General features: G+C 43.9%; 1 protein-coding gene across 2 annotated transcripts in view; it reads left to right on the forward strand.

Annotated features, from left to right (window-relative positions):
• Positions 1 to 1,094: 1,094 nt before the first annotated feature.
• Positions 1,095 to 15,992, forward strand: part of LOC120918815 (rho GTPase-activating protein 39-like) — a 144,793-nt gene continuing 129,895 nt past the window's right edge. Inside the window, exon 1 of one of the 2 annotated variants that reach the window (XM_040330631.1) lies at positions 1,095 to 1,315. In XM_040330631.1, the coding sequence (XP_040186565.1) occupies positions 1,305 to 1,315 (11 nt within the window). In that variant the 5' untranslated portion in view covers positions 1,095 to 1,304. The remainder of the gene's footprint in view (positions 1,316 to 15,992) is intronic. The other variant, XM_040330630.1, reaches the window with a different exon arrangement.

Genomic DNA, 15,992 nt, shown 5'->3' on the forward strand with positions numbered 1-15,992 from the left:
GCGTGCTCCGGCGTATAGCACGCACCCCTACAGTGGACCCGCATTCCTGTGGAAAAAAAGATTTTTTGTAATTACAGTTTTGGTGTGTTGCGCGGCGTCCATCGACGGCCTCGTCGGGTCCGACGTCCGTCTGCGGCTTCGGGGTGTCCTCTTCGTCGGGTCCGGCATCCTTCTGCGGCGTCCTCCCCGCTTGTTTCCCTCTTTCCCGCGCCGAGTTTGAATACTGCGCCGGCATATACCGAGCGCAGTACACTCGTGTATAGTCGGGCAGGCTCGGCTACTCTCGCGCTCACGTCCTGTACGTCCAGGACGTGAGCGCGAGAGGAGCCGAGACTGCCCGACTATACACGAGTGTACTGAGCTCGGTATATACCGGCGCAGTATTCAAACTCGGCGCTGGAAAGCGGGTATCGGCGTATATCGCGCACCCACGATTTTGCCCTGAGTTTCAGGGCAAAAAAGTGCAAGGTATACACTGATAAATACGGTATTTAAAAATTTATCTTGGCTTGCAAAGCTACTCTCAAACCAAGGTTTTACTTGTAATTCTGTAAATAATTACCCCCCCCCCCCCCTAACTAACAACCCTTCTTTGGTATTCTGCCCCCTTGTGACTTTTGCACTAAACAGATGACCAATTTTACCGGTGGGTCTACAAATGGGATGCCGATAATTCTTCGTAAATTATGAAATGCCTTTCTTTTTTTTTTTTAAAAACTCTTGGCAACGCTGTGAAATAGTTTTCCTGCGGCACTCCGCTCACGTTTCAGAATGTGGTCTCTTTACCACGAGACGTCATGTGATAAAACTGAAACTTGCAGGGATTTTTTTACTTTTTTTATTATTTAAAAAAAAAAAAAGGGGCGATTCGGTGATAATGACGTCTGCATGGGACTTTCGAAAAAGGGACTTTCCTTTAACCCTTCCGTCGCTGAAAGCGCGTTTGCATGTCGTGAAGAAGCCCAATGGTATGAAAGGGGTTAACACACCCCCCCCCCCCTTTCTCCTTTGTGCAGGGTAATAATGCATGTCCCAGCTCTACACACCAGTAGATGGGGGAGGATATACTGGGAGTGGAATCGGATTACACATCCTGCCTGGGAAGGGAGAGCCTGACTCAGAGAGAGAGGAGGGGAGGGGGGGTGAGTGAGCTTACTATCTCACTTGCTCATATCATTGCTAAGGGATCACAACTGATTTTGTGGGATCTAGGCAATCAACAGGTTTTGGAGGACTTTTGGTTGACTTGGCTTGTGTTTGAAGACTTTATTTTCTGGATCATGTGAGGGGGAGACACTTAAAAAATGGCTGAGAGGTAAGACTGGGCTAGGGGGGGTGGACAGAAGGAGAGTCTTTTCCATGGGTCTTGGTGGTGGAGCTGATATTGTGGTTGATGTTCCCAACAGTGACAAAGCACTACAGGGGGTTGTGTTCCTAGGACTTCTCTGCTCTACATGAAGGATCTTTTTCCTATTGACCAGACCAGGATCCGGTACGCTCCGGCTAATCTCATGGCTGCCCACCACTTTTACTCAACTTTTTAATCTTAACCCAACTCCCTAAGGTCTTGTGTGGAATGGTTTTTCCGACCACACATCCATGTGTTATTAGGGTAGTCGGTTTCTGTGGCTGTTTAGGAAACAAGCCACGCATGTTGTGAGTTATTCGTAACTGTTTGAAAATATTTATTTATTTAGAGCAAAAAAAAGTAACAAAAATTCAATTTTCTTCTGAGAATTCGAAACAAATTTTTTGTTTGGTATGTGTGCTTTATTACCCAAGAAAAACCCTAATAAGGCCACGTTCATTTGAGGCCACATTCACACTTGGCGATTTGGAATCGCGTGCACAACTGTCATGATTTTGCATTTGCGTGCGTTTTCGGTGCATTTTGGGTGACACTCATTCTACATCGTGGCCAGATAGCGGTGCGATTTTTTTGCTGCACTGCGTTCGTGGCAAAAAACGTGATATTTAAAATCAAATGAAGCTTGTCACCCAAAAAAAAAACAGCAGGAGCTTTGTTTGGTCAACAAACGCGCATAGGGCAGCTATTGAAGTGAATGGGCTACCCTATACGTGGAATTGAGTTAAAAATCGCACATAAAATCGCCTGCGGGAACGCAAGTTCCTACTACACAAAGTATGAATGAGGCCTGAGAATGCTCTAAGGCAACGTCGGAGTTTGTTTGTTTTTGTTTGTTGTTAATTTTGTATTATTTATTAAGTTTTGCAGTCTATTGAGGTTATGGTAACACCTAAACGTGTTGATGCATTTTCATTCATTTTCATCCCCAGGTACCAAGCCTAAGGGCTTTATTATTATTCATGCATTTGGTGCGCATTTACATGTATTGGATGCGCGTTTGCCTATCTACATCTGTCCTGTGAGGTCACTTCCTTCTTTTTTCTTTCACTGGGCTTATATGTGCACTGTGATGCGTTGCAATGCGTTTGCATGCGTTTTCCACGTTTGCTGTGCAGAAAATGGAGCATGCTGTACTTTTTTTTTTTTTGTAACTGCACTGTAATAATGTGAACTATGCCCATAGGATTACATTGATTTTGAACTGTCTATCTATAAAGTTGGAGTGCAGTCCAAAATGCAGCCAAGTGCATCCTACTGCGTTATGTGTGAAAGGGCCCTAAGTAGTTTATTGGCCAAAAACGCATGGCATTAAAAACACGTGTCAACATATGTACAAAACACACATTAAGGCACCCTGGTGAATGAGATAAACGCAAGAAAATTAAAACGCAAAGGTGATTATTGTGTGTGTGTGTGTGTGTGTGTATATATATATATAGCCATGTGTCAGTAGAATTTTATTTTAAAAATTTTCGTTTTAGCCCCCGCTCATATTGATTGTGGTTTTGAAATCGTACGACTTCATCTGAAATTGCACGATTTCAAAGCCGCATGTCAATGTGACTTCGGGTGCGACTTGGAAGATATCTGTGTGGCTTTATGCAAGTGGCACTCGAAATCGCCAAAAAGTATTGCAGAAACTCCTTTTTTAAATCGGTGTGGCACAGCAATGTTGGCATCGCACCGATTTGAACAGAGCGCTTGTTAGCTATAGGCTGCGACTTGTCATGCAATTTGACCTGTCAAATCCCATGACAAGTTGCACCAATGTGAACGGAGGCTTAATAACGTTCCATTGATTTTCTATTTATTAGTGGGGTTGCTTTGATCACAGTGACAAGAAAATTCAAAGGAGCAGGATGGAAACACTTTTTTTATCAAACAAAATTCTGCCGAGTAATGTGGTTTTTACTGCGGGAAAATCCATTTTCTCCAAATTGAATGGTGAAAGCAAATTATTTTTGAAGTACTTTTGAACAACTTTTATTAGGGCATCAATTTGTAGTGATGTGAATCTTGTTTGAAAATCTACTAGTGTATGAGCCAGTTTTAGTCCAGTTCTGATAAACACAAGCATGTGATGCTTCTTCGAAAGCTGGCGCAAACAAAATAAAAGATTTTGGCGAGGCTGATTTATGGACATTGCTGCAGAAGTCCTTCGACGTTGGCTTAAGGCAGGGGTCCAGTTTAATGTCCTTTTAGACTTTAGGAGGTCTGGAGACTGTGGCTAGTGTGAGTAAACCATGCCCCATCATTGGCATTAGGATAGAAATAGTTGGTATCAGTGGGAGGAAAACTCCCCAATTGTTGGTGTCAGTGGGAGGAGTAGTCCCCTAGTCGGCGCCAGTGGGAGGAATGGCCCCCTAGTCGTTGGCGCCAGTGGGAGGAATGGCCCCCCAGTCATTGGCGCCAGTGGGAGGAATGGTCCCCCCCGTTGTTGGCGCCAGTGGGAGGAATGGTCCCCCTGTCGTTGGCGCCAGTGGGAGGAATGGTCCCCCCGTTGTTGGCGCCAGTGGGAGGAATGGCCCCCTAGTCGTTGGCGCCAGTGGGAGGAATGGCCCCCTAGTCGTTGGCGCCAGTGGGAGGAATGGCCCCCTAGTCGTTGGCGCCAGTGGGAGGAATGGTCCCCCTGTCGTCGTTGGCGCCAGTGGGAGGAATAGTGCCCCCGTCGTTGGTGTCTGGAATTATTCTGCAATGTTGGTGTCAGTGGCAGGAATCGTGCCTGAAGGGACAGATAACGCCAACCAAAGGGCCACATACCGCCCCAGGGCCGCAGTTTGGCGACCACTGGCTTAAAACATCAGGTTGCTTTGGGCAAGGGCCCTATTCTTTTCCACTGTGTAATTTCTGTGTTTGGCTTAGACGCAACTTAAAAAAAATAAAAATAAAACGTAATTTGCTACTGTGCAAATTTCAGTACAGCTAATAGTAGTTGCATATGTATAGAAAAAAAAAAAATTATTTTGGCTAAAGTATTTAAACATTGGTCTAGTACAGGGCTTCTCAACCAGTGTTCCCCCAAAGGTTGTTGGGGGTTCCTTGAGCAATTTCTGCCTCTCAGATAAGTTTCCACTGACACCATTGATTGTGTGTGTGTTTTTTATTTCTTGTGCTGTGTAAGAGGCTAAATTATTCCCAATGACTACAAGTGTAAGGAGCATTCTTCCCACTGTTAATCACTCTGATGTATCATGAGTTGTAGTTCTAGTCCTTTTTATCAGAGGTTCCCTGAGACCGGAGAGTTATTTCTGCAAACAAGTTTTGAGAAAGTCCGGTGTCTGGTCTAGTACATGTATCTGTTTTTTTTCCTTTTTACTAGCCTAGACACAGTCCTTATAAGCATGTACAATATGTCTAATATACTCATAGATGGCGAGTTATAGGGTTTAGTCTGTGCTACACTGCCAAATTATAGGTTTGCGTTGGGCTGATGATTACATATTGAGGTTGTACAGCTCATAAATGGTGTCACAAGCGCTCTCCTGTCCACACACACACACTGTCTCCGAGCATGTACCTTGAGGCTGATGGTTTGTGACAGGTTCTTTTGGAGGGGTTGATTGCAGCTTAACAGCTTTTGGGGCTGAAGCCTACATGTGGGATTTTAATTTTCATCTGTGTGGAAATGGCAGCTGCAAAACTGATTAAATGAAGGGGAGTGTTAACTGAGCAACAGCCAGAATTCCAGAGCTGACTATTGTACATTGTTAAACTGACTTAGATTAAGCTTTCCTCTCCAGAATTAGACCGTCACGCTTTTTCTTTTTACTTAAATCCAATGTTCTGCTAACCACTGTTCTCCATCTTTTTATGGACGGTCCGGTTTGGTTTTTTGATGATGATGCCAGAATTGCTGTACTGCTTTTCATTGAATAGCTGCTCATTTGGACGCAAAGGGTTCGCTACTTCTTTGGTAAACAATGAATGATTCTTAGCCCGCGTTCACACATGCCAAATCGGCGGCTATTGCCAGCAATAGCACTGTCCAAATCGGTGTGATGACGACTTTGCGGCGCCGCACCGATTTTCAAAAAGTAGTTCCTGTCCTACTTCGCCCCCGAAGTCGAACTGCATTGCCGGTTTGAAATCGTGCAAGTTCAACAATTTCGAACCCGCAGTCCGTGTGAACCTACATTTAAGGTAGAACTCGAGCCAAACAAATTCTAGTTGTGGCTATAGCCACAATTAGAGCATTAGAATTTAGAATCGGGTTGTTTAAACTGTATGTAAACCCTCACCTTTTAAAACATCCTATTCAATTTCAGACATAAATGAAAAGCAAAATGCGCGTGTGTGTGTGTAGTTGGGTTCATATATATATTTGGACACTGGCGCAATTTTAGTTTTTAATTATAGTTATACAATGGATATCAGTTAAAAGTGCACACTCTCATGCTTAATTTGAGGGTATGTACATCCAAATCGGAGCAAGTGTTTAGGAATTACAGCTCTTAAGAATAGCCACCCCCCTTTTTTCAAGTGACCAAAAGTACGGTAACTAAGACAATTGAATCAAAAACAGTTATTTCTTTAATAATTAAGTAGGTAAAACATTTGGAATCTTTTTGCGTGAACCTACATCATGTGTTTAAAGCTGCTGTCCATGCAAGCCATTAGAGAGATAGCAGCAACATTAGAGTTGGCCAAATCAACAGTTTGGTACATTCTGAGGAAAGAAGAATGCACTGGTGAGCTCAGCAACATAAAAGGTCCTGGACAACCCTGGAAAACAGTGGTGGATGATCGCAGGATCCTCTCTATGGTAAAGGAAAATATCCGGACAAGTGAAGGACACTCTCCAGGAGGTGGGAGTATCATTGTCAAAGTCTACAATCAAGAGAAGACTTCACAAGGTGCTAACCATTCATAAGCCTGAAGAATACAAAAGCCAGATTGGACTTTGCCAAAAAACATCTAAAAAAAGCCAGACCAGTTCTGTTAAAGCGTCTTTGGACGGATGAAACTAAGATTAATCTGTACCAGATTGACGGGAAGAAAAAAGTGTGGAGAAGGCTTGGAACAGCTCATGATCCAAAGCACGCAAAATCATCTGTAAAACATGGTGGAGCTTGCAGTGTGATGGCATGCATGGCTTCCAGTGGCACTGGGTCATTGGTGTTTATTGATGATGTGACAGAAGCAGCTGGATGAATTCTGCATCGTTTAGAGATATACTGTCAGCCCAGATTCAGCCAAATGCAGCAAAGTTGATTGGTCTGCGCTTCACAATACAGATGGACAATGATCCAAAAGGCAATGCAAAAGCAACCCAGGAGCTTTTGAAGGAAAATAAGTGGAATATTCTACAATGGCTAAGTTAATCACCAGATCTCAACCCAATTGAGCATTCATTTCACTTGCTGAAGGCAGAAAGACCCACAAAGAACAACTGAAGACAACTGCAGTTAGAGCCTGGCAAAGCATCGGAAAGGATCAAACCCAGTCTTTGGTAATGTCCATGGGTTTCAGACTTCAGGCAGTCATTGCCAGTAAAGCATTCTCAACAAAATGTAAACATTTTATTTATGATTTATTCATTTGTCCAATTACATTTGATCCCCTGAAAATGTGGGGGACTGTGTATAAAAATGGTTGCAGTTCCTAAAATATTTATGATCAACCCCTTGAATGAAAGCTGAAAGTCTGCACTTCAAATTTAATTTGGTTTTGTTTTGTTTACACCACTTGCCGACCGCCCACTGTAGTTATACTTTGGCTATTTGAAGAGGAATATCATTGTTATGACAGAAGCTAGCTGCCATAACCCAGGTATCCTCTTCTTCAGCGGGTGGTCAGCTTTCAGATAAAACATTATTTCCGTGGCAAATTCATTGTGAGATCACTTTTGTCGGTGATGGGAGAGGGCCCCCCCCTCCCGTTGCGCTCCAGTGCCCTCCGCCACTTACCGGGGGCAGCGGCGGAGGCGATTGGATATTTCTCGATGGTATGGAGCTGAGTGAGGGGAAGATGGGCCCCACTTGGCTCCATACCATTGCAGGTTGAAAGCGTCCTCAAAACGTAATTTTCGCCAATAGCTCTTAAAGGGGCATTTTATTTTTTATTATTGCATTTTAGTGTAAATATGAGATCTGAGGTCTTTTTGACCCCCGATCTCATGTTTTAAGAGGTGCTGCCATGCTTTTTTCTATTACAAGGGATGTTTACATTCCCTGGCAGACTGAAGGTGAGCCATACTATCCCACTCCATTTACAAGACTATATGGGGATCTTAGGCCTTAGGATAGACCCCTATGCAATTGGTTTGTGATTTCTGGATGCTTATATACTGAGACTGTATCTATTATTGACATGTTACGCCATTGGATGATAAATCTCCCCTGCTCTTTGTCAAGTCCCTGCAATCTGAGATATGTTGCAGTCAAATCTATTGGCCAATTGAACTCCCTTTTTGAGTGCTTATTGTGTCACATGTGAATTGCCATCGGTCGATGACACTCTAGCCGGTTATCCATGCGTGGCTCTGGCGGACCATTTGCTCTCTTCACTTATTGAGTTATTTCTGCTGTTCGGGTGGAACGCTTGAACTTGGGACTTAAACTACAGCTTTGGAAGTTTCAAGCCATTTTAGCCCCTAAACATCTACACTGTGTTTTTTTTTTTTTTAAACGCATTGGTTGATCTGTCGGTTGACAGTTTTCGGGCTTTCCTTTCAGCTGGTCTCACATCTGCCCCCAACACGTTTGTTTTTAGCATCTTGAACTTTTGTTATTTATGTCATTTATATCTATATCTCGATCAATAAATTTGTAATTTTTTATGATTACTGTTTGTGGTCCTTTTTTAAAATCCCAACTTGAGGAACCTATTTTTTTCCCTATACGTATCCGGGATGCATAGTCGGCTGTGGAAAACTTTTTCTGGGGACATGGCAAGGGACGCCATCTTCTCCTAGGTGAGGATTGGGAAAGTGGGAGCTGGGTACTAATAAAAAATCAGTACAAGAAGAAACCCTGTAATTCAGTTACAGGCTAAGCTGTGTGATCGGACCTGCGGGACTTTGCTTTTATACTAGGTTCCGCTTTAAGTTCAATAGACTTTGTTAAACCAGAATTTAGTGTTACTATTTGTTCTGGTGACTAGTTTTATAATTTTACAATTTTTATTAGTGGAATCAATTCTGAATCTTGCAGTGGGGACAAGTGTCCCGGTGACAACTGTCATAGCCCTAATCCTTCCCCATCTACAGAATGAGGACAAGTGTTCCTGACAACTGTCAGCGGCTCTGACCCTTCTTCACTCTATCCAAATCTGAAAAATGTATTGGGTAAATTTACATTTTTATTTTTTTTATTTTTTTTGTGAAATGAGATTCTCATAAATATCTATGGTTCTCTGATTGATTAGGTCAGCAGGAAGTGCTGAAGGCCGCCCAGGAGGTCAGTACTCCTGGAATCGTTGTTTTTCCAGATGGACCACTCAATCAATTTTTCTGCTGTTACTTTTCTTTGACTTTTTGGAGGGTGATTTCTCAAGATTGGTGCCGGCAGTGGGATAGCGTTAGCATTTCGAGGTAGATCTTGCTTTAGAAAGGGACAGGGTTGTTTTTAACATGGTTTTTAACATGGTTTTTCCATTGTTGTCATAAATAACTCTTTAAGTTTATGGACATCAGATGCAGAGGGGACACTTTAATCGCTATTGTGGCCTTCTCCTGTTTATGCTGTTGCTTAATTTTTCACACATTTCAGAGAGAAATTATGTGTCTTCGTCGATAACAACCAACTGGTTAAAACAATGTAATTTTATATATTCTGTTTCATTTATGCCACCAGTGATTCATATAAAAATGCCTTTATGGGTTTTTCTTGTGTAGGTTTTATTTCTGTGTGCTTTTTGACACTCTCAACTACCATATTTCCTGCAGCCTGTCCCTTTACTGTAATGCAAATCATTGTTGGCTCCCAAAGGAAAACACATGACAAACACATATAGCTGAAGAGTCGCTCAAACCCCCATAAAGCATGGCTCCATCCTGTCCATGTTGGAGCTTCTCAGACCAAATTATTAGCATTAAAGGAAAGCGTTGCTGAGCATTAACTTCTGACCTGACCACATAGCATAACTCCAGTGCAATTGCAGGAAAACAATATGCAAATCAGGAGTTTTTGTACGCTTTGTTTGCTAATACACAGTTGATAGAGGACAAAGGATTCTCATGGGTTACCTAAAGAGTCGGCGCAGCTCAAACAGCCTGCTCTGAAGCTTGGCTTGCCTGACTGAAACAGGCAAGGCCATTAGTGTGTAAATTTCAGCCCGAGCTATTGAAATCTGTTAACAGGATTTTAGGAAAGTTCAAGAAAGAGCACCGCTCCAGGTGAGCAAATCGGTGCACTCTGGATGTGCTGAGTGCTTGCCACCAAAGATTATTGGAAGAGAAGGAAAGGCTGCACACCAATGAAAATGGTCCAAGGTGATTGATCCAATATAAGTTGCACAACAGCCACCAAGACAAAGACACGGGGCCCCAGAGGTACCTCCGGGGGGCCCACGTCTTTGTCTTGGTGGCTGTTATGTGCGACTCATATTGGATCAGTTAATCGCATTGGATAGTTTTCTTTGGTGTGTAGCCTTTCCTTCTTTTCCAACAGGAATTTTAACAATAAAGTAAGGTAAGAAGATGAGCCTGAAAATCGGTAACAAAATGAGAAAGCTGCACCAAAAGAGGAATGCAAATTATGCTATTTTTCATTTTTTGTTAAATATTTTATTTTTAGTCTGGACCATAAATAAAGTGCAAATCCACTGCACAGTTCTTCTAAGGCAGTGGTTCTCAACCCTTCTAGTGCCGTGACCCCTTGATAAAATGTCCCAAGTTGTAGGGACCCCTAACAGTAAAATTATTTTCGTAGCGTGTCAGCACCCAAGGCAAGACAAGTAATTTGCGCCCCTAACCCACGGACATTGGGGGGGGTTCTGATCAGCCAACTTAGGTGCTCTTGATCAAGGTCATCTGCTGATCTGAGAACTGTAGTGGGGACGTATAATAGCAACTATAATCACAGATAGTGTTACCCTCTGTGTCTCTGACTTTGTGGTGTCTTGTAGCAGTGACACCTATGCCGAAATTAGGAGATGGGGTCTCTTTCAGCCCCTCCCACTTCACATTCCTCACCAGTCAGCTGACCGCTAGTCTCTGCCCCCCAGCCATGTCGTGAACTTAATGGGTGGCTGTGGGCTCCAGGGACAGCCCTGCTGGGCGTCCGCAAAAAGGCTGGGAGAGCGGTGCAGGCTTCAAGAACAGCCCAGGATTCGGTGACCCCTTACAAATCATCATTTGACCTCCGAGGGGGTCCCGACCCCCAGGTTGAGAACCACTGTTCTAAGGGCTTTTTCATCCATCTGTTTACGGATGAAAAAGGGACATAGATTGATCCCTATGAGATTGCGGATGAACATCCGCTGACACCCGATCTCATTCCGGGTCCGCAATCCTCCGATTCTGCAGACGGTGGAAAACTCTATTTTTCCATTCGTCATCGGATCGGGTGAACACGGACAGGCGGTCTGTGTTCATCCGATTTACCCCCCCCCCCCCCAATAGGGGAGAGCGAAGATCTGACAGGGCGGTCCCTGCACAGTGTGCGGGGACCGCCCTGTCATCCGCCGGCTCAGCGTGGATCAGCAGAGCGATCCCTGCTGAGCAAGCAGAGGTTCACGGGACCGATCATCAGGGATCCGTCCCGTGTGAAGGGCTCTGCCATTGGAAATTATAGGAAAACGTTTATTCCCGACTGAAGTTTCTTGATACTGCTATTTGCTTATTTGTAAAAGGCCCGCAGTTAATGAAGATCTGATGGTCATGTAAATAATTCAGCTAGGTGATGACTTCACCACTCACTCTTGTCATAAGCTGATTACTGTCTAGATTTTTTAATTTATTTTTTAAACTGTATACCAGCTTTTCATTTTAGGTTCAATCTAGCTCCAGGGATAATAGTATTTAAATACAGTTTTCTGAGAAGGGTGCAAGTTATTTGGTAACTTTCACAAACATTGTTTTAAGCCCTGTAAACCACAGAACATTTGCTGACAAAATGACAGCTTTTGACAAATGGACCAGCTGCGCAAACTCTATCACAGAGGCCTTAAAAAAGGAGGAAGTGTTCTAGATGTGAATGGCCAACATATTTGAAAGTGAAATGGTTATCTAGCTGGATGTTGTGGTCAACCATACATTTTTATTTCTGATAAATAAGTGTAATAAGTTTTTTTTTCCTGACGAGATTCTGGCCCGTGTGTACAGGGCTTCAATCTTTTGGTCATGTAGGTCAAAGTAATATGTTTTACCCCACTACATTCTCTACTCGCCAGTAGAATTTTGTTGGAAGACTGATGTTTTAAGAACATTTGGTTTGGTATATTAAGATTTAAAGGGCGCAATTCGACAATCTTTTTGATTAGAGCAAGCATAAAAATAAAAAAATCGAAAGCCAAAGGCGGAAACCTGTGATCTACTGGCAGCAAACAAAATTATAAACCTTGAATTCACTATTGGGCGAGAAATCTCAGAACTAGTCTAAAGGTCCATACACACGATCAAACTTTTTGACAACAACGGTCCGACAGACGTGTTTGATCGGACAACCCGACCGTGTGTAGGCTCCATTGGACAATTGTTTTTGGTTTTTCATCGGACAAATGTTCGCTGTGCATGCTCTCAAACTTTGTGTACACAAGTCCATCGGACTAAAGTCCACAGTACATACACATATGCTCAGAACCAATGCTAAACATCAGCCAACAGCAGAATTTGCCCAAAGGGTGGCGGTAACGGGCTAAAAAGGTGAAAGTTGGCTGAAAATGTTCTGCCGTGTGTATGCAGAACATGTTCATGGCCAACGCCCATTCTGACAAAAATCCACGGAAAAGTCCGATGGAAGTCCAATCGTGTGTATAAGGCTTTAAGTGCATGCACTTGTCAAACTTATTCCAGGAAGTTGAAGCTTCATTCTATGAAAATTGAGACTTCAACGTGGTACTCAAACAAAAATTCTCAAATTAGTTGAGTCCACCAAGGCACTATCAATGGTCAGATGAGCAATTTATTTTATTTTAAATTTTTATACTTTCTCATGCAGTCATTCAAGTGAAATTCTACAGGTGTAAGACCAGCATTAAGTCTCCTTCACTTTACTCCCCCCACCAATTTGCTTGCCCGCTTGAGCCGAGTGGAAAAAGTCCCAAAGTAATCTCCAGTTCATTCTGGTTGGAGACCATGTGATGAGCACTCCACAGTGAATCGTTGAAAGAAGAGGAGAATCCATGCTCTCCCATACATAGATGTACCGGGTGCATTCCTTCAAGTAGAAATTTGAATGAGCCTCTTTCTATGCTCTGAATAGCTAAAACCACCATCTTCCCTTTAAAGGGAACATACGTTTTTGAGCATTGTTGTTGCTGGCTTTTTTTTTCCAAGACACCTGCTCCAGTGCTGTCATCTTAGTTTCACCACTTCTGAACTGTCCACTATTGTGACGCAACCATGCAAGAGAGACATTCTAAAGCCAGCCATAGATGGTTCGAAATTCGGCAGTTCTGGAAAGAACTGGCTGAAATTTGATCTATGTATGGGCAGACTGGTTGGTTGTGCTGAATTCGAGTCAGCGATGGACTTCAGTACAACCAGGGCCCAATTCCTGACAAGGCCACCGAGGCCAGACCTCGGGGCGGCAGTGGTGCAGGGGCGGTGCCGCGCCAAGAGGGGGGTGATAAAATCCTGTCGTCCTGGCTGGTGTCCTGCTGAAAAAGATCACCCGGCGTATAATCGACCCCCCCCCCCCCTGTACTGCGCAGGCGCATCGCTTATCCAGTACGAACCACAACGGAGCCTCTGAAGTTAGCCGAAGATGAATAACTGTGAGTCACCTGTTGCGTCTGCGCAATGACCACGATGCAGCGGCCCGCTCGCGCAGAGCAAGGGGCGGGTGTATTACTGTTATTTCGTGCAAGGGGCGAGTTTATTACTGTTACATGGGGTATAGGGCGGATGGCTCTGCAAGGGGCGGTGTATTACTGTTATATCGTGCAAGGGGTGGGTGGCTACAGAAAAAGGCACATTTTTAAAATGATGGACCGAGCTAATAAAAATGTTGATGGGCGTTTTCAATACTTGAGTTTATTGTTATTATGCTTATGTCTTAACCCCTTCACCACAGAATGGCTACGAGGGATGCATTTAAACATGTATTATAGATGTACACCATATAACAGTCATAAACCCGCCCCTTGCTCTGCACAAGCATTCTATCACATGGGGGGCTCAGAAAGCCGTGTGTGTGTGTGTGTGTGTGTGTGTGTGTGTGTGTGTGTGTGTGTGTGGGGGGGGGGGCGGCGCCATTATTGAAGGACCCGACCTGGAATGCTAAAATATATATAATTTTTTTTTTTCTTGCGGTCATCATTGTATTTTAATGGCTGGGAAACATCCTGCTGTCAGAATACAATCGCTCTTTAGGAGGGATTCACCTCATCAACGCTGAATGTGTTGATGGGGGGGATCGGGCAATTTTCTTTCCTTCAACCCGTGGTTGAAAGAGAGAAAATTGATATATGGCTGGCCTAACTTCACTGGTTGCATTCTTGTTCTAGATCAGAATGTGGTGGAACCAAGGTGACAACAGACAGCCCAACAACCTGCATACCTCCCAACTTTTCAACTTCAGAATGAGGGACAAATGAACATACCCCCCCCAAACGAAGTTGTTGAGTGGGGGGTCCGCGGATCAAAGTCGTTGATTGGGGGGGGGAATTCGTGGATCAGAGTTGTTGAGCGGGTGGGGGGTTTCCGCGGATCAAAGTTGTTAAGCGGGGGGGGGTCCACGGCTCACAGTTGTTGAGCGGGGGGGTTTGTCGCCAGTCGCGGGATTTACCGCGAATCGCGGGACCGCGTGATTCACCGCGAATATCGGTAATCGCGGGGGAGGGGGGGGGGGGTTTGGCGAATACGCGGGACAAAAGCACTGCTCGCAGGATCCCGGGATTTATCGTGCTGCGCGGGACATTCCCGCGAAATCCGGGACGGTTGGGAGGTATGAACCTGTACCTTTTGCAAAACCAAGTTGCATACTCCGTTTTATACTCGCTGGTCTAGTAATACCTGGGTGGTCAAATATTGTTTTTTCCAGTGATGCACAATGGTACCTAACAGGACACGGTGTGTTTACTTTTAAATGCTTGCTTATAAATGGACGGTGTTGGCTGTCAGTCCGTATCTTAACGTCACAGTTTGCTCAGTGTCCTCTATGGACACCCTTTAACTGCCACCCTTTACTGTGTATCCGTATTGGCACGAAAGGTGGCTGCGCCAATTGTACAGTTTGTGAAATGCAGACTTCTTTTAATATTTGGCTGACTGTACAGTATGTTCTCACTCTATTCAATGGAATAATACAAAAAATATACCGTGCATTGTTCAGGACACTTCCTGGTACAGCAGAGATATAGGACAGACCACATACAAATAATAGCCGACACAAATAGTACATACTGCTTTCCCTATGTAAACAGCTAAAGGTGACATTCTTGTAGAGTCACGTTCCTTTGACTGTCCAAACGGCATGATTTTTACAAACTCTGATAAATTAAAGCAGATGTACCCACAAACAAAAATTTAATATTACATTTTTTTATTTAGTTGTTTAGGGTATTTTTTTTTTGTGCTTTATTTTTACCTGGAAATCCTGCCAGCAAAACATTTTCTGCCCTACGGCGATCCACTCGCTGTACTGTTTCTCTGGAAAATAAGTATTGTCACCTTAGGCCAGAAACCTCCCTTCTCCATAGCATAGAAGGGTGGGGTTCTCCAGTCCTCAGCGATGGTTGACAACAATGTATCTTATGAGAGTAAAGCAAAGGAAGTAATCGGCAGACAAGATTTATGGCAGGATCAACATGTTTTTGCATTTTTGAAAAGATATAACAAAACCCTTTCAATGGCGTGGTTCTTGGACTAAAAGGGACCAAAAAAGAGATGTTTGTTTTTTGTTAGTGTTTACATACCCTTTTTAATGATGGCGAACAGGTGGTATGCCTTAAGGAAAGCACGGAATAAATCTTCTTCTTTTTTATTTATTTTTGTTTATTAGCATGTTTTGCAACCAACCTTTAAATAACATCAGGAGAAATTTGGTGGGCAAAGTGAGCAGTCTTGGAGATTGGCCAATTTTGTAGATGTACTATATGACAGATCCCAGCTGAGTCTCTCTGATGGAACCAAATCCCGTTGCCTCTTTTCTCTTAGCCCCCGTTCACACCTAGGCGTATATACGCCTGCAGTGCGACGCCGCTGCAGCCCCGAGACGCCAGAGGGATGATTTAACATGCACCTCTATGGAGATGGTTCACATCTCAACGCCAAACGCCGTACGCCTGCCGCCTGAAAAAAAGTCCCGGACCTTTTTTTCAGGCGGTGTTCGGCATAGGAGATGTGAACCATCTCCATAGAGGGGGTGAAGGCTGCATTCACAATCGCGGCGTTTTGTCGACGCAAATCGCAGTACAAAACGCCGCTATTTGTCGCTGAAATTTGAGGGTCATAACGCCGCGATTTTGTGAGATTCACACAAAAAGTGAACCTCCGCTTTTTGGATCCCCCCCCCTCCGG

The sequence above is a fragment of the Rana temporaria genome, chromosome 12 (assembly GCF_905171775.1).
Source record: "Rana temporaria chromosome 12, aRanTem1.1, whole genome shotgun sequence".
NCBI classification, from domain to species: Eukaryota; Metazoa; Chordata; class Amphibia; order Anura; family Ranidae; genus Rana; species Rana temporaria.